This window comes from Ursus maritimus, unplaced genomic scaffold, assembly GCF_017311325.1.
Source record: "Ursus maritimus isolate PB19 unplaced genomic scaffold, ASM1731132v1 scaffold_11, whole genome shotgun sequence".
NCBI lineage: Eukaryota > Metazoa > Chordata > Mammalia > Carnivora > Ursidae > Ursus > Ursus maritimus.
In genome coordinates this window covers 64,684,701-64,704,780 of record NW_024423453.1, presented here as the reverse complement: position 1 = coordinate 64,704,780, position 20,080 = coordinate 64,684,701, and the positions used below count along the sequence as shown (strand labels likewise).

The 20,080-nt window shown below is 34.2% G+C and overlaps 1 protein-coding gene across 1 annotated transcript in view; it reads left to right on the top strand.

Annotated features, from left to right (window-relative positions):
* The first annotated feature begins 585 nt into the window (after positions 1-585).
* FZD3 (frizzled class receptor 3) overlaps positions 586-20,080 on the top strand; it is a 77,245-nt gene continuing 57,750 nt past the window's right edge. Inside the window, exon 1 of the mRNA XM_008705096.2 lies at positions 586-1,257. Coding sequence (XP_008703318.1) covers positions 1,069-1,257 — 189 coding nt within the window. The 5' untranslated portion in view covers positions 586-1,068. The remainder of the gene's footprint in view (positions 1,258-20,080) is intronic.

Sequence of the window (20,080 nt, the reverse complement as noted above, 5' to 3'; positions counted from 1 at the left end):
CACATATCATCCTTGTAAGAGAGAGTATTTTCAGGAAGAAAAATTCTGAGTTCAGAGAAGTTAAATGATATGTTTATATTTACACAGCTAGTAAGGGACTTGAATTCATATCTTTCAGTTTATTTATATTTCACTGTTTTCACAGATACCTTCTGCCAAGTCAATGTAAAAATGCACTTTTAATGATTAAAACACATATAATAAATTTTAAATTCAATAGTTTTGGTTATAAATATGACAGATACTTAAAGATTTTGGGTTTTTTTTTTTGTCTAAATATGGCAGATATTTAATTTTAGGACAACAGCATAAGAACTTTTCAAAATGGATTAATTATATCTTGTGACAAATGAAAACCACCTTTCTAGATAAGAAATTAAACCATAGGTTATATAAACAATTGAAGGAAGAAAATTTGCCTTTAAATTCTGGTTAAGGATTTTAGCATATCTATAGCATAAATGATAAAGTAGAGAAACTATATTATGTCTCTGAAATATCCATGTATTTTATCTATAAGGTCAGTATGATGTCTCTCATCAAAGATTGCTTTCTTTATTTCTCTTTCTCATAGTTCATTGTTGGTGTGCGGAAACACAACTGATTTTTGTATATTGACTTTGTATCCTGCAACTTTACTGAACTCATCAAAGACTTTAATATCAAGTCTACAATATTTTGAGAGGAAATCACTAATATCTCCCATTAAAAAAATACTTTTCAGATATTTCAATCAAAGGAAGAAATAGCTCTTCTCCTAAGATGGAATCTGTTGTTTGGGAATGTGGTTGATCAACTTGATATGTTGGCCAAATGTGCCCTATGTAATAAAATGAAAAGAAGAGACAAGATGATGTCATTTTCCCGTATTGTGAAACCAAAAACAAATGCCTTTTGTGAGACCAAGCTAACAAACCTCTGACGGTGCAAAGAGTATTTAACTGTTTGAAGAACTTAACAGTAAGATATAGAAGAAATATTTTCAAGCTGAGACCTGCAGGTGTATAAAGATCTAAAATACGTATTGAGTAGGCCTGATCATCCAAATCTCATTCAGATCCAGGAAGGATGGCTATGAGTTGGATTGTCTTCTACTTTTGGCCCTTGACTATGTTTGTGGGACATATAGGTGGGCACAGTTTGTTTTCTTGTGAACCCATTACCTTGAGGATGTGCCAAGATTTGCCTTATAATACTACCTTCATGCCTAATCTTCTGAATCACTATGACCAACAGACAGCAGCTTTAGCAATGGAGGTAAGACTTGATCTATTATTTGACATATCTTAGACGATGATTGTTATATTGTCTTACTAATCTAATGAATGTGTCTGATAAAAAAACAGAAGAATGTTATTTTTAACTATATCTTCTACATTAAGAAGTTATATATTTAGGTTCAAACTCTAATAGATTGAGGAATTCGTGTTTGAGGAGGGTTACTCTTGACCTATTTTTAGATATGCTTTTATAAAGAAATATGAAACACTGGAACATGGGAGATAGTAGCCATTCAGAAGTTTAAAATTGTCCAAGTTACGGTATGTTTATGTTTTTTCTGTTAGGCTGATAATAAAACCTCAGATATAGAATATAATAGTAGTCACAGTTCAGTCCTTAGGTATTGAAGGTAATGTGATCTTGTAAAATAAGTTCTTTGTTCAGCCTTTAGGTTGGTGGTTTATGGTATTTGAATTTTCTTAAAATTTTTAAAAATTTTTCTAGTTTTACCATCACATCAATTTAAGAATGATAACTCCTGATGAACAAAAAAGGTTTGGTTGTATAAATTATCTGTTCTCAACCTATCCAACTTTTATGAAAATGTGTTGCCTTACCTGAATTTTTCTAATGGTAATTCTTCAGGTAACTTTGTAATGATTTTACTTTAGAAGCTATGACAAATTAATGAATATAGTTAACCATAGCTTTAAATAAGTATGCATGCATTTCTGTAGAGGTTTTAGAATTGGGACAAGGACATTGTGGGCAAGGATAATATGTTTACCAGATAGGAACTAGGAGACAGCAGATGGTGGCAATAGGGAGCATAGGCTTTGGAATTATACAAACCTGGTTTAAATTCCAGCTCTCCCACTTTCTAGCTTTATTACTTTGGGTAAATTATGTGAACTTTCTTACCATAGTTTCTTTGCTTGTAAAATGGAGCTAATAATAATTATACAGAGAATATTTTGTAGTTTAGTCTGTAATCTGTTGTTATAGTGCTTTCAGCACATTGAAGCCTACATGTTTTGGAATGCTTCATTTTATGGTAAAACCCAAAGGTTCATTACTTCCAAGTAGACAGACATAAATGTGTCTGGGAAAATTTGTAGAAAGATTATTATTTATAGATTTTGAAATGTGGAGGGCATCTTACATATTCTAAATATATGAAAATATTATAGAGGTTGAACAAAACATTTTCTGCTCTTCTGACTATATAAGGTCTAACTGGTAATGAGAGATTTGGTATAGACTATCAAATTAGGATATGAAAATGGGTATTGGTTTAATACATTAATTTGGTTCTGAACATAGTAGTCCTTACTGTGTATTAAAACCATCGTCTTACCAAAAAAAATTGGAGTAGGAATACCTTAGTTTTTAGTATCATTATAAGTCAGTATAAGTCTTTTAGAAAGCAAATAGGGTAGTAAGAAGCAAGTCATCAAGATATTTGAACTGATTTGGGTTCAACTTCTGTCTCAGCTTTGTAGTAACTTTGGACTTTGAACAAGACACTTAACAAGTCCCTTAGCCTTGGTTCCTTCATTTGTGAAAAGGCAGTAATAACATAAAAAACCTCAAAGGGCTGTTAGGATTAAACTTATAAAATAGCTAGCAGTGTATGGCACACAGTAGGTTAACTTCAAATGTTAATTCTATTCCAAATTCATTTCTAAATGATCTTAAAGAGAAAGTACTAGAAAGATAATATATTTGTTCCTAGTGAACTTGCATTCCTAGATGTAGGCCCTTGGGACATTCATAATAATGGCATAGTAAGCTATCACTACCTACTTCTCAAATTTGCCTATGTAGTCTAGATATTTTATTGGCAATAAGGTTGCTTCTGCTTAAATTCCACATATTCTGGGGAGAGCATCAAAGAGGGCAATATTTTCTAAGAGAAAGCTCTAGTTCTTTGAAGTAAATAATGTTGCAGATAGTTGTTTGTTGCGTGGTTGTCATATCAAGACAATGATGCCACTGACAGAATTGTCAGACAGTTTGAGAGTATAAAGTTTCTGTAATAGCAAAGGACATGGAAACTCAGCAGTTTCCATCCTTCTAGATGGAAGTAAGCATTTTGGGGTCCTTACAAGCACTTGAATCTGCTGATGACACCCTCTATCTCTGATCTTAGAATGTATCTGTCAACTTTTACCAGGAGCAAGTAATTGGAACAAACAATTGAAGCACATTTTTGAGTGTTCACTGTGGGGCGGTGAATTGAAAGATAATTTCTTAGGGCTAGCATCTTTCTGCTGGCCTGTGCTTCACGTCTGCCTTGGGTTCATTCCTGTACTGATTTGGTGAATCACAATGAGTGCCTGGAATAGAATAGTATATGGCAGTGAGCTAGGATACCACAGATGAGAGAAAGTACAGAATCTGGGTTATTTCAAATATGATTACTCCCAGTCAGTCAGTTGGCTGTTCCTTCATTGTAGGTATAAGATTCTTAGTCTGTACCTTCATTGAAATTGGGACATGTTTAAATAAATGGGATAACATAAGTGTAAGTCATTAAGTTGGAAAAGATCTTTGCTGGTATGTTTATTATTTCTCTCTCTGTCCCCTCTAAAACATCTATACACAAACACACTAAATTTTTATGAGTTCTTAACTTGATATCTTTTCCCTTATCAGTGGCTTTTGATAGAAAAAAAAAAAAAATCTCATTCCTGAGTTTCCTAAAGCATTTTGAGCTGTCCAAATTGCTAAGTAAATTTTTGGGAGCTATCCAGCATGGACAACAAAATGTCAACAAATTGTTAGTAACTTCTTTACCAACCACACATTATCAGGTATTTATGACTGCAGTGGTAATAAGAGATCTGAACAGCCTTTCCCCCTGTACTGGATAATTAAATACAGTCGAATAAGAAGGAGACAGTTTAGTGAAAAAAGCATTGAAATGGGGATAGAAAATTTGTATTTTGCCACTAACTGATTTTGTAACTTCTTTATGTTGGTTTCCTCTAGGAAGTGAATTTTTTTCCTTGTCCATTTTACAAGGTTGTTAAGATTAAATGATGTGGGACACCTGGGCGGCTCAGTTGGTTAAGCATCTGCCTTTGGCTCAGGTCATGATCCCAGGGTCCTGGGATTGAGTCCCACATCAGGTTCCTTGCTCAGCGGGGAGTCTGCTTCTCCCTCTGCCTGTCCCTTCCCCTGCTTGTGCGCTCGCTCTCTCTCTCTCTCTCTGACAAATAAATAAGATCTTAAAAAAAAAAAAAAGGTCAAATGATGTAAGTGGTATGTATATTTAAAAACTTTGAAAAGTTAAAGTGCTGTGTGAATGCAAGGCAGTAGTCCTTGTTGCCTATCACCCTGCTTAACTTCAGTTAGTGTGTGGAACAAGCATCCATCTCTTTACGAGGTTGATCACTTGTCTACTCTTTTTTTTTTTTTTTTTTTGAGAATAAGAGAGAGGGAGCCCACGCACGTGAGTTAAACGTGGGGGTAGGCAGAGGGAGAGAGAGAGAATCTCAAGCAGCAGCCGCCACGCCCAATGTAGTGCCTAATGTGGGGCTCGATCCCATTACCCTGAGATCATGACCTGAGCCAAAATCAAGAGTTGGACACTTAACCGAGCCACCCAGTAGCCCCTACTCTTTTTTTTTTTTTTTTTTTTTAAGAAACTAGACCTCTATAGGATAATCAGAGGAAAAAACTCGGGATTGTTTGTATTTTCCTCCATTTCCTGTTTTCTTTTGTCATCCTCATTAAAGATTTTCTATAGCATGGAAAGCTTGCAGTGGAATACAACCTACAGGGAACACAGAACCTAAAAGCTCAAAATTCTGGTATCTTTGATGACTCATTAAGAACAAAGCATGTTTGAACCAGTCTTCATGTTATCCAAACTCAAACTAACTTAAAAAAAAAAACCTTTTTGTTATAGGTAATTTCAGTTATATAGAAATATAGATAAGATAGTATAATGGACACCATATACCCATTACCTATCATCCAGCTTCAAAAATTATCAACTCACAGCTAGTTTTGTTTCATTTATGATTGCACATCCGGCTGGGTTACTTTGAAGCAAGTCTCAAACACCGTAATTTCATCTGTAAATATTTCTGTATATATCTCTAAAAAGTAAGAACTATTTCAAAATATACAAACACCATATCTTTATCACTTCCTCCATATCATCAACTCTCCAGTTAATGTTCAGATTACTCTGATCATTTCACAGTTTTTTTTATAGTTGGCTTTTCAAATCAGGATTCATATATTGCATTCAATTGATATGTCTCTTAAGTTTCTTTTAATATAATTTCTCCTTCCCTTTCTTCTCTTTTTTCTTGTAATATGTTTACTCTATAGAGTTTCCCATAGTCTTTATTTTGCCGATTGCATCCCTGTTGTTTTATTTACCATGTTCCTCTGTCTCCTTTTTTGATTTTTTTTTTTAAAGAATACTTTATAGGCACATAATATCTGGTTGTCACTCTTTATAATTTTGGCAGCCATTCACGATCATCCCTTAGTTTGACAATTTCATTAAAGTTTTGTGAAATGGTGATATTCTAATTCTGTCATTCTTCCTTTCTCAGCTGGAATGTTTTATAAACAAATTTTTTCTCATTGACTATTGGGCTACAGAGTTACTCTTATGTACAGTTTATATAAGAAAGACAGGATAAATACCTGATCATTCTCCTATATTAATTATTTTTTTTAAAGATTTTATTTATTTATTTGACAGAGAGAGGTAGAGAGAGGGAACACAAGCAGGGGGAGTGGGTGAGGGAGAAGCAGGCTTCTCGCTGAGCAGGGAACCCAGTGCAGGGCTCGATCCCAGGACCTGGGATCATGACCTGAGCCGAAGGCAGATGCTTAACGGCTGAGCCACCCAGGCGCCCCCATATATTAATTAGTTTTCAAGATGAGTCGATTCCCAAACATCCTTCAAAGGTGACCAATGAAGTCTTTTTTTTTTTTTTCAAAGTATCATTATAAACTCATGGATTTAACTTATTTGATGTGTTTCAATCCATTTAACTTATTTGATGTGTTTCAATCCATTGCGTTATTATTCTTCCTCCTGGGGCACTGTCTTTTGTAGTGGGAGCCTCTTCAAGGTAGCTCCTGGTTTTTGACACTACCCTGGTAGTGTGTCATAGCTTCCTTGCTTTCTGGTATGATCCAAAGAAACTTTTTTCTTAAAATTCTTCCTCAAATTTTGAATCAGAGATTTCTCTAGAAAACACTGGTTCCTTTTAGTTGAAAATGATATTGAGAGACCACTATCTAGGTGCTAAGCCTACTGACACTAGGTTAGTCATTTTTAGGCCTATTTGTGGACAAATAAGCCTAATTTTTTTTTTTTTTAAAGAAAGTACATCATGAGTTTATACCGATACTTTCAATTCAAATAATATTGCAAGTTTTTAACATTTTAAGATCTTGTTTCTCTTTTTTCTTATACTAAAGCTTTATATACATGTACATTATATGATTTAAGAATAATAACATTACTACTAACAATATGATTACTGAAAGCAGTTTGATTTTTTTGTACTTCTTTTTGTCCTTAGGGATGTAACTGACCAAGGACATACAGTCAGATTATTGTATTTTAAAGTTAAATACTTCTGTGTGTGGTTAAACTCAATACACATTTAGATGCATATGTCTCATTTTTTGAGGAATGACTTAAAAATTTTTTTTTTGGTTTAAGTTTCTTTCTTTCTAATTTATTGTGTTTTAAAACTTTATATATATAACATAAGATACATTCAGAGAAGTCTAGTTTCTGGCCCTTTTCCCTCTACCTTGTTCTTTCCTTTCCTCTTAAACATAGTCATTTAAAGTTTTTTGTTTATTCTTCCATTAAAAAATTGTAAGTATAATTTATTTACATAAAATGTTTATAAAATATCTGTCCATGTATATCCTTTCACCTTTCTTTGATAATAGTGTTATACTATTTTTTTCTATCTTTTTTCATTTAACAATAGATGGTGGATATTCCATAGTAGTAATTATAGATATTGCTTATTAAAATTTTTTTTTTAGAAATGGCAAAATACATACAAACTTCACCATTCCGATCCTTTTAGGTGTATAGTTCAATGGCATTAAGTGTATTCATCTTGTTATGCAGTCATCACCACTATTTATCTCTAGCACTTTTTAATCTAACAGAACTGAAACTGTGTACCAAGTAAACAATACTCCCCATTCTCCCCTCCTCCAAGCCCCTGGCAAATTTCTCTCTGAATTTAACTACTCTTGGTACCAAATACAGGAGGAATCATACATATTTGTCCTTTTGTGACTGGCTTATTTCACTTATAATGTCTTCAAGGTTTATCCAAGTAGCATATGCCAGAATTTCCTTCCTGTTTAAAGCCAAATAATATTCCATTGTATGTGTATACCACACTTTGTCTATCCACTCATCCATCAAACACTTGAGTTGCTTCTACCTTTTGGCTATTATGAATAATGCTGCTATGAACATGGGTGTAAAATACCTATTTGAGTCTCTGCTTTCAATTTTTGGGGCTATATATACCCAGAAGGTATATATATTCCTTGGACATATGATAATTCTATGTTTAATTTTTTGGGGAACCACCATACTGTTTTCTGTAGCAGCTGCTCCATTTTACATTCCCATCAGCAGTGCCACAAATGTTCTAATTTCTCCACATCCTCATCAACACTTGTTATTATCTGGTTTTGTCTTTCTTTCTTTCTTTCTTTCTTTCTTTCTTTCTTTCTTTCTTTCTTTCTTTCTTTTTTAATAGTCATCCTAGTGGGTGTTCAGTTGCCCTCATTTTTTTCTTTCAATTCCTTTTGATGGGCATTTGGGTTGTTTACAGTCTTTTCCTTTTGAAATCAGGGCTTGTCATTTTTCACCTTCGTATGCCTAACACCCAAAACGGTGCCTCATACATAGGAACTGCTAAACAAACTGCTAAAAAATAAAATGTTTGAATTAATTAACAAACTTTATAAACTAAGTCCCTTAAAAGATGATAGTCTTCGTCATATTTATATTATACCTAAGCACTAAATCTCCTTCAGTTGTAAATAGAAGTGTGCTTGATGGGGATGGTAATCCCGATACCAAGGGTAACATATAACTATGAACACTAGTATTTTACTTTGCCTTTTGAGGGGTGGGGAGTAGCTAATCAAAGTGACTCAGAGCTTTGGGCATCGTGTGTTTGTACTTATATGTGGTGTAATAGGCAAAAGAACAGAGCAACCCGTCTTTCCCATCTCTAGGGCTTTAATGTTCCTTCTGCCTTAAATATTCTCTTCTTGATCTTTGTCAAAATTCTAATGGTTGTACCTGATACATTATTAAGTAGGAAAAAAAAGATAGGAGTGGATAACATGTATGGTATCATCCTGTTTTTTAAAAAAAATATATATGTGCGTGTTTATGCGGAGTAAGTGATCTGGAAGGATTTTCACCAAGGCCAACAGTGGTTTTCCTGAATTAGCACAATTTATTTGTGTTTTCTGTGTCTTATTTAATGTTCGTATTTTTTTATTTTTCTGTAAGAAACACATGCTTTTAAAATAGTAAAATTAGTGCAGAAACTTTATTTTTAATAATCCCAACTGTTCTTTTTGTTTAGTTCTCATAGTACCCAAGAGTTAGTTTTTATTAAATATATTTTGATTGAATTACTGAAACACAAGGAAGAACTTGATAAATGCCACAAAAAAAGGCATAAAGTGCTAAGGGGATTCAAAAGAGAGAAGGATCTTCTGTGAAAGGGATCAATTGTAGACAGTATTTGAATGGGCCTTGAAAGATTTTTCTTGTTGTCTTTTGTAAGAGAATAGTGTAGTATACTCCTATGTAGTAGTAATTATTAACATTTTGTGGGTAGGCTTTTTAGAAAATGAAATTTTGTTGCAATTCATGGTTTATATTGTCAGAATACATGCATTAGCAGATTTATTTCCCTTACTGTCTTTTGTTTGGGTTTACTATTAATAAGGTGGTTTTCCCGAAGAAGAAAACAACAATCTAGTGAAGTGGCTTGAGAAGTCTGTTGTGTGACAGGGAAAGCAGTCAGGAATTAAGAATCTTCTAAATTGAAAAATGTACATACAAGTAGTGGAGAATTAATAGCATTTAGTTATTTCTGACTTTAAGGAAAAAAATAGCTTTTAAATTTTTTCTTTGATTTTCTTGTATGACAAATTATTCCTTTAAAATACTTATTTTCAATTAAACTATGAAGTGTGGTAGAATTTTGTTTGTAAGGTTTTATCTTTTGAGAGAGATGATAGTTTAGAACTGTTCATATTTGAAATATTAAAACTTCCTTAAAAGTCAAATTTTATGGGCTCCTCTGGGAATTCCCCTTTGACTTAAGAAGATAAACGTGTTCCTCTCCTAATGGCAAATTTCTGTAAATCAACTTACTGAAATATTGTTGGAAAGTACTTAATACACTATCTCAAGACATTTTTTAAAACTAAGATTTGTAGAAGAAAAATCTGTAGGATTAAAGGTGTTTTTCAAACCTAGAATTTTTTAATACAAAATAATTCTTCAAGTTTTAGATCTTATTGAGAATTTATTTTTACATAAAAGGATTTTTTTAAAGATCTTATTTTAAATCACTTGAAATTATTCTAAAAAGTTGTTTTGAATAACTTCTTATTCTAATTTGGATCTGAAATAGAATGAATACCATTTTTTGAATTTCCAAGGCCATTCCACATTTAGTTTCACATTTAGTGAATTTAGTCATAATATTCCCAAACGCAATAGGATGCAGTTTCTATGGTTACCAGACCCTTTGTAGAGTGACAAAGATTGGAATTCTGATTCTCATGAGTCAAATTTTGGCCTTTGACTCTGTCCCCTTTTCATACCCCTTGCTAAGCTTGGGCTGTTGCTGTGCTTGAAGGCTTGTCAGCTAGCAGGTTCCTATGGTAACAGGAATGGAAATTTGAAAGAAGAAAGAGAATGGGAGCACAAAGGCTTGGTTGATTTGAATTTGAACAAAGAATGGAAGGTTCCATGTAGTGCACCTTTGTTGTAGAAACCAGAAATTTAATTTTAGAAAGTTACTTTTCAGTTTGTAAACTTCCTATACCCTGGTCTTGATTTAGTGAACAAAAAAGTATTACTGTTTAAGGAGGTACACAGTAGGACTCTTTAAAAAAATTAATCAGTTCAATTGTTTTTCTATTTGATAGAGCTTTAATAGTATTATCAGATATATTCTCAACTTTACGGTATTCAGGCTACTTCTTTTAGTTTTGATTTTGCTGAGGTTAAAAAATGTTAGCGTTAAAACCAAGGCAATTTGCTCATTTGAAAAATACTAATATTTTTGTTTTTATATAACTGCTCTATTGAGGTATAATTAGTGTACAACAAACTTGACCCATTTAAAATGTTCACTGTTCTGATAAATGTATATACCGTAAAACCATCAACACAGTCAAAATACAGCACATTTCCATTACCTCAGAAGCTTTCTTGTGTGCCTTTGTAGTCTACTCCCTTCTTCACTCCCAGCTCCAAGCAACCACTGATCTGTTTTCTGTCACTGTGGATTAGTTTTCATTTTTTAGAGTTTTATATAAATGTAATCATACAATATCTACTTTTTTATGTCTGGTTTCCTTCACCCAGCATAATATTCATCCATGCTTTGTTTTGCTTTTTAATAACATCATTCCAGTTGACTTTCACTTGTTGAGAACAGGGCATTCAAATTCAGCAGGGTTCCTTCCTTAGGCCCACCATATATGACTGCTATAGCTCTGTTAACTTGCAGCTCTTCTAATCCCCTTTAAAGCTTTTACTGGGTTCTCTATGGTAACTGTTTTATATACTATTATTTATATGTTATTAAGACCATTTTACAGAGGAGAAAACTGAAGTTTAGAGAGGTTATGTGGAACAAATTGGTTAACTTCAAGGGCTCTTGATAGGAATGCCAGGGTCTTGACTCATGGGTCTGTCTTTGTAGCTCTGTGATGTTGGGCAAGTTACTTAATTTTAATGTCTCATTTTCTTCATATGTAGTATAAAATGTGATTAATAATTATAGTACCTACCTTATGGGATAATCAGGAGGATTAAATGAGATGATGTGTATAAGGCACTTAACTGCTTACCCTTTAGTGTCAGTAAATCCTAGCTGAGCTACACAGCACAGGGTGCTTACAGCTAATAAGTGGCAAGAGCATAAACTTATAACTTTAGGCTCATTGCAGGCAGCACAAAATAATCACTCAAATCAATTTTATAATTCATCTATAATTCACAGATGGAGGTTTTACTAACATAGTAACATAACAATATCGGATTGGTTGCTATTTTATGTGTTGCTAAGTACCAAGCAAGTTTTGAGACTTAAGACATACATAAAAATAAAAACACATACATATGCATATACATATGATATATGTACATATGTCATCAATATGTGAATATAATAACATTTTTAACTTTTAATTTTAAAATAATGATAAACTCATGGGAAATTGCAAAGAGTACAGAGAAATTCTGTTACCCTACCTAGTCCCTGCCCCCTCCCCCAACTCCAGTCTTAGTATCTTATATAACTGTCATATAGCATAAAAACTAGGAAGTTAACCTTGGTATTATCATAGACTTTATCATATTTCACCAGTTTTTACATGTACTCATTTTTGTGTGTGCATATGCATGTGTCTGTGTGTGTAGTCTTTGCAATTTTTTTTTTAAAGTAAGCTCTATGCTCAACATGGGGCTTCAACTCACAACCCCTAGATCAAGAGTCTCATGCTCCACCGACTGAGCCAACTATGCGCTCCTAGTCTTCGCAATTTTATCACGTATATACATGTGTGTAGCCACTTCTACAGCTGAAGAACTGTTTTATCACCACTAAGGAACTCCTTTATGCTTCCATTCTCCCTCCTCCTTTTTCCCAATCCTGAGCAACCACTACTTTGTTCTCTTATCTATAATTTTGTCATTTCAAGAATGTTATATAAATGGAATCATACAGTGTGTAATCTTTTGAGATTTTTTTCATTTAGCATAATAATCATTTGAGATCCATACAAGTTCTATGTATCAATAGTTATTGTTTTTAATTTCTCAATATTTTGTTATACAGATATACCACAATTTGTTTAATCAGCCACCCACTGAAGAACATTTGGGTTGTTTTAGCTCTTTGCTTTTACAGATGAAGCTGTTATGACCATTGGTGTACAGGTTTTTGTACAGTCATGAATTTTTATTTTGGGGAGATAAATGCCCAGGAGTGTAATTGCTGGATCATATGAGAAGCATATGTTTGGAATTTTAAGAAACTGCTAAACTATTTTCCATAGTGGTTGTACCATTTTACATTCTCACTACCATTTGGTATTGTCATAATTTTTTATTTCAGTTCTAATATGTGTATTAGTGATATTTCATGTGGTTTTAATTTACATTTCCCTCATGGCTAACGATAATGAATGTCTTTTCATGTACTCATTTGCTATTTATATATCCTTTTTGGTAAAATGTCTGTTTATGTCTTTTGTTCATATTGCAATTGAATTGTTTATTTTTGAGTTTTGAGACTTGTGTATATAGTCTAGATACAAATCCATTGTTGAATATATGGTTCCAAATAGTTTATCCTAGTCTAGTATGTCTTTACATCCTTTTAACAAGGTCTTTAAGAGAACAGAAGTTTTAAATTTTAATTTAAGTCCAGTTTACCTTTTTTTCCCTTTCTTTTATGTATTATCCTTTTGGTGTAAGAACTCTTTACCTAACTCTTGGTCTGGAAGATTTTTTCTTGTTTGTTTGTTTTAAGTTTTATAGTGTTTATGTTTTACATTTAAATCCATGCATCACTTTTGAGTTAATCTGTATAAGGTATGGTTCATTTTCTTGTCTATAAATATCCACCACCTCCAGCACCACTTGTTGAAAAAACTATCCTTTCACCATTGAATTACTTTCACTCCTTTCTCAAAAATCAGTTGTCCATCCTTATGTGGGTTTGATTCTGGGTTCTCTATTATGTTCTTTTTTTTTTTCCTTTTTTTTTTTTTTTTTTTTGAGATTTTATATATTTATTTGGCAGAGAGAGAGCCCAAGCAGGGGGAGTAGGAGAGGGAGAAGCAGGCTCCTAGCAGAGGAGCCTGATGTGGGGCTCGATCCCACAATGCCGGGATCACGCCCTGAGCCGAAGGCAGACGCTTAACCGCTGTGCCACCCAGGTGCCCCCAAGGAGGTGTTCTTTGTAGATACCTTGGGATTTTCTATGTAGACAGTAATGTTAACTGCAAATAGGAACAGGTTTATTTCTTTTTCCAATCTCTACACCTTTTATTTCCTTTTCTTGCTTTATTGTGTTGGCAGGATTTCCAGTACCATGTTGAATAAGAGTGGTAAGAGCAGACATCCTTCCCTTATTTCCAATCTTAGGGGTAAGCATCCATGTTTCATCATTAATTATGAAAGCTGTAGGGTGTTTGTAGATGCTCTTTATCAAGTTGAGGAAGTTACCCTCTATTTCTAGTTTGTTGAAAACTTAAAATCATGAGTGCTTTCTCAGCATCATTTGGTATGATAATGTGATTTTTCTGTTAGCCTGTTAATATGGGATTACATTAATTCACTTTTGAATATTGAACCAGCCTTGAATTTCTGGAGCAAACCCTATTAGGTTGTGGTATATAATGCTTTTACTATATATTTGGATTTGCTTTGCTACTATTTTGTTAAGGACTTTACATTTATGTTCATGAGGACTATTGGTCTGTAGTTTTCTTCTTTTGTATTATTTTTGTTTGGTTTTAATATTAAGCACCCCTTGCTTCACAGAATTAGTTGGGATGTGTTCCCTTCTTTGCTGTTTTTTTTTTTTTTTAAGATTTTATTTTATTTATTTATTTATTTATTTGACAGAAAGAGACAGCAAGAGAGGGAACACAAGTGGGGGGAGCTGAAGAGGGAGAAGCAGGCTCCCTGCTCAGCAGGGAGCCGGTGTGGGGCTCCATCCCAGGACACTGGGATCATGACCTGAGCCAAGGGCAGACACCCAACGACTGAGCCACCCAGTCACCCCCCTTCTTTGCTATTTTCTTGAAGAGATTGTTTAGAATTGGTGTTAATTATTGTTTAAATATTGTTAGATTTTATCTATGAAACCATCTGACCTGGACATTTCTTTTTCTGGAGGTTTTTTTAACCACAAATTCAAATTCTTTAGTTGTTACAGGACTATTCAGAATATCAGTTTCATCTTGGGTGAGTTTTGGTAATGTGCCTTTGAGGAGTTGGTCTACTTCATCTAAGGCGTCTAGTTTATGCATAGAGTTGTTTGTAATATTCCCTTATTGTCTACGTAATGCCTGCAGAGCCTCAGTGACATCTTCTCTTTTATTCTTGATATTGGTAATTTGTGTTTTTCCTTTTTCTTTAATCTTGTCAGAAACTTATTAATTTTATTGGTAGTTTCAAAGAACCGGCTCTTATTTGAGAATTCTTCTTTATTGCTTTTCTGTTTTCAGGTTCATTGATTTTTTTCTTCTTTTATTTCCTTCCCTTTGCTTTATTTGCTCTCTAGGCTATTATGAATAATGCTGTTTTGCTGTGAAAATTCATATACAAGTTTTGATTTGAACATCATTTTTAATTATTTTGGCATATACGTAGGAGTGGAATTGCTGGATCATATGATAATCTATGTTTAACTTCTTAAGGAATTGCCAGATTGTTTTCTATCGTGGTTGCATGATTTTACATTCCCACAGCAACACATGAGGGTTCTGATTTCTCCGTGTCCTTGTCAACACTTGTTATTTTCTGTTTTTTAGATTAGCTATCTTAGTGGGTGTAATGTAGTATCTCATTGTGGTTTTGATTTGCATTTCCCTAATGACTAATGACATTGAATGTCTTTTCATGTATTTATTGGCCATTGCATAACTTCTTTGGAGAAATGTCTATTCAAGTTTTTTGCCCATTCAATAAATTGGTTGTCTTTTTGTTGAGTTGTGGGAGTTCTTTTTGTATTCTGTATGCTAGACCCTTACCAGATAGGTTTTATAAAATTTTTTTTCCATTTTTGTGGGTTGTCTATGTACTCTCCTGATAATGTCCTTAGATACGTGAAAGCATTCTATTTTGACGAAGTCTAATGTATCTTATTTTTTCCTTTGTGCTTGTGCACTTGTTATTGTCAAATCTAAGAAATCATTGCCAAATCCAAGGTCATGAAGATTTACCTCTTTACATTTGCACTGTGCAGCAACCACAACCAACAAGGAAGCCCTTTTGCCCTACAACACTCCTTATTGAGAAAGTTTAAACTCATGTTTACTGTAAAGGAGAATGGTGAAATGAATCCCATCAATTATCAGAGAACAGGTATTGAGGGGTGAATTTGGAACTGAGAGATAAAAGTTTGGTAACTGGAACACAAGTCACCTATGAATAATGATAGTTTCTTTCTTTCTGATTCATGTACCTTTAATTTTTATATTTCTTTCCTTCTAATTCTTTTACCTTTTATTTCTTTTTCTTTTCTTACTGCCCTGGTGAGGACTTTCAATACAGTGTTAAATGAGATGGTGATAACAGGTACTTTTGCCTCCTCCTCGATTTTGGGAAGCTTTCAGTAATTTACCACCAGCTATGAGGTTTGCTATGGTTTGATGCATGTACTTTCCAGAAGATTTGAGGAAATTTCTTCTTACTATGCAAAGAGTTTTCATAATAAATGGGTGTTGAATTTCATCTAATACTTTTACTACATCTATATTATTAATGAATCATGCGGTTTTCCCCCTTTTTCTGTTAATGCCATTAATTACATTAACTGGTTTTTCAGATTTTTTTTTTTAAAGATTTTATTTATTTATTTATTTGACAGAGAGCCAGCCAGCAAGAGAGGGAACACAAGCAGGGGGAGTGGGAGAGGAAGAAGCAGGCTTCCCGCTGAGCAGGGAGCCCAGTGCGGCTCCATCCCAGAACCCTGGGGTCAGGCCCTGAGCCTTTGACCCAAAGGCAGATGCTTAATGACTGAGCCACCCAGGCGCCCCCTGGTTTTTCAGATGTTAATCAGTGTTCTATCTTTAGGAAAAAAAGTTCATTTGGTGTGGTATATTACTCCTTTTTTACATATTCTGGATTAATTAACTGATATAATTTTTATATCCATGATCATGAGGAATAATTTTCCTCCTTAGATAGTTCTTGTTGGATTTTGTTATAAAATTTAGGCTGATTTCATTAGATGAATTGAGAAAGTTCCTTTTTCCCCCTTTTTAGGAAGAGATTGTGTGTGATTACTGCAGCTTCTTGCTTTGATGTTTGACAGATTTTTCTAGTGAAGCATCTTAGCCTAGGGTTTTCTTTGGGGGGAATCATAATAATGGATTAAATTTCTTTGTAGTTGGAAGGTAAACTTTTATGAGTTTTGGTAAATTGATTTTTTCCCCAAGGCATTTGTTCATTTCATCATGTCAAGTTTATTATTTATGGTATCTACATTATTTTTCTAGTAATGTTCTCTTCTTCATTCTTGATATTGATAATTCAAGTTGTTTCTTTTCTTGTTATTGCCTTATACATTCCCCAAGTTTGGCCATTCTTTTTCTAGCTCTTGAGATGGAGCTTAGATCATTGATTGTTTTCAGGCTTTCTTATTTTCTGATATGTGTATATCAGATTGTAAATTTTCTCTGACTACTGCTTTTGCTGATATTTTCTTTATTTACTTTTATATATAGATTATATAATCTATATAATTATATATACAACTTCCATTTCAGTTATGATTCCCCTTGTTGATTATGGGTTATTTAGAACTTTGTTGTCTAATTTCCAAATTTTCAAGCAGTTGGGGTTGTGCTCTTTCTGTAATTGATTTATACTTTAATTACATTTTAGTCATAGAACCTTCTGTGAATGATTTTAATTCTCTGAAGTTTGTTGTGGCGTGCTTTAGAATCTAGAACATGGCCAATTTTGATAAAGATTCCATGTGTCTGTTAAATTGGTTCCAGTCATTGTCAGACGTCATGATTATACATGTTATTTAGATTACATTTGTAATTGGCTTGTTTAGATTTTCTGTATTCTTAAAGAATTTTTGTATTACTCTTCTGTCAGTTACTGAGAGAAGTGTATAAATCTCTCACTCTGAGTGTGGCTTTGTACATTTTCCCTTTTAGTTTTGTCTGTTTTTGATTAAAATAATTTGAAGCTATGTTAAGCGGTACATATATGTTTAGATTTGCTTTTTAGTATTGGTGAATTGATTCTTTTGTCTTATGAAATGCCCTTTATCTCTGGGAACACTTCTTGTCATAAAATCTACTTTTTCTTTTGGTTAGTTCTTGCATTAACATTTACCTTTCTTTTACTTTTAACCTGTTTCTTTATATTGAAAAATGTGTCTTTGTAAACAGCATCATTTTTTGTTTTTGTTTTTTAAAGATTTTATTTATTTATTCGACAGAGACAGAGACAGCCAGCGAGAGAGGGAACACAAGCAGGGGGAGTGGGAGAGGAAGAAGCAGGCTCATAGCGGAAGAGCCTGATGTGGGGCTCGATCCCAGAACACTGAGATCACGCCCTGAGCCGAAGGCAGATGCTTAACCACTGTGCCACCCAGGCGCCCCTGTTTTGGTTTTTACCTAGTCCAAAAGTCTTCGTCTTTTATAGAATTTTTTTTAAGATTTTATTTATTTATTTGACAGAGAGAGAGCACAACAGGGGGAGCAGCAGGCAGAGGGAGAGACAGAAGTAGGCTCCCCTAAGAGCAGGGAGCCCGATGCGGGGCTCGATCCCAGAACTCTGGGATCGTGACCCAAGCTGAAGGCAGATGCTTAACCAACTGAGCTACCCAGGCACCCCTTACTTAGAGTGTTTAATCCATATATATCTAACATAATTACTGGTGTACTTGGGCTAATATTTACTATCTTACTATTAGATTTCAGTGTGTCCAAACTGTTTTGCATTTCTTTTTCTCTCCAGTTCTGCCTTTTTTTGTGTTATACTGTTTCCCTTTGTTTACCTCAGTGTGCATTCTTTTATTGTTTACCCTGGAAATTATGATACACACCTATGACTTATAATACTCTAATGTAATCATTTTAACCACTACCCCATTAGTGTTCCTCTGGTCTCCCATCTTTTCCATTTTATTATTATACATATTAATATACCTGTGTTTTGGCAGCGCCTGGGTGGCTCAGTTGGTTCAGTGTCTGCTTTCAGCTCAGGTCATGAACTCAAGAGTACTGGGGTCGAGCCCAGCATCGGGCTCCTTGCTCAGTGGGGAGCCTGCTTCTCCTTCTCCCTCTGCCTGCTGCTCCCCCTGCTTGTGCTCTCTCTCTCTCTCCCTATCTCTCTCTCCCCGTCAAATAAATAAATAAAATCTTAAAAATTATACACACACACACACACACACACACACACACACCTATGTTTTGTATGTATTTTAAGACATTATTATTTTTTATTGGTACAGGGAGTATTTGTTTATATTTTCCCACATATTCACCCCTTTTGTTACTTTTACGTGCTTTTGAGTTTTCATCTTTGATCATGTTCCTTCTGTCTGAAGAACTCTTAGGTATTCCTTGTAGTGCAGGTTTGCTGATGACTAATTTTCTCCCATTTTTTTGTCTGTCTGAAAATGTCTTTACTTTGCCTTCATTTATGAAGGATCTTTTTGCTGGCTATAGACTTACAAGTTTGCAGTTATTTTTCCTTAGCTCTTTAAGTAAGTCATTCTATTGTTTTATGGTTTTCCAAAGTCAGCTCTGAGTGTTAACTGTTGCTCTGTTAAAAGTAAGTTGTCTTCCCCCCCCATCCTCCCATTGGCTGCTTTTCAGATATTTTTCTTCAGTTTTCAACAATTTAACATTTGCCTGGGTGTGATTTTCTTGTATTTATCCTTTTTGGGGGTTTGCAGAAGATTTTGAATCTGTAGATTGTTGTCTTCAATTAGTTTTGGAAAATTCTCAGTCATCATCTTTTAATATAGTGCCTCTGCCCATTCTCTTTCTCCCCACCTTTTGAGATTCCAGCTATACATATCTTAGGCTTTTCCATGTTTTACATTTCTCTTGTTTTTTTTTTTTTTTTAATGTATTTTTCAGTATTTTTTGGTCTGTGTGCTTCTGTTTGGATATTTCCTATTGCCTTGTTTCCTGTTTTGCCTGCTCTGTCTTCTGATAAATCTAATGAGTTCTTAATTCCAAGTTGTGTCTTTCACTTATAAAATTTCCACTTGATTCCTTTTATAATAGATTTCAGTTTCTGGGGAAATTCTTCATTTTTATTTTCTTGAACATATTTGACATAGTTATATACAGTCTTGTATATTAAGTTCAATAGCTGGATCACCAAAACATTGTAATTTTTTTCTTGGTTTTAATCATATGGCCCTGTCTCCTTTCTCTTTCTCTTTTTCTTTTTTTTTTTTTTAAGATTTTATTTATTTATTTAAGATGGGGGGAGAGAGAGTGCACACAAGCAGGGTGGGGAGGAGCAGAGGGAGAGGGAGAAATAGACTGCTCGCTGAGCAGAAGGCCCAGTGCTGGGTGGATCCCAGGACCCTGAGATCATGACCTGAGCCACCCAGGCACCGCATATGGCCCTGTCTCTTGAAATACCTAGTAATTTTTTTGAGTGGTAGACATTACAAAATGTTGGTGAGGTTGATGATGTTATATTACTCCAGAGAAGGTCACCCTTTCTTCTAATTAACAGATAAATGGTGGATCACCTTAATTCCATCAGGGACTGAGCTGAGTTGAGACTGGGTTGCACTTTTGGTAGGTCTCTGCCTCCCTCTGATTTGCCACTGCAACTAGAGTGTAGCTCTTC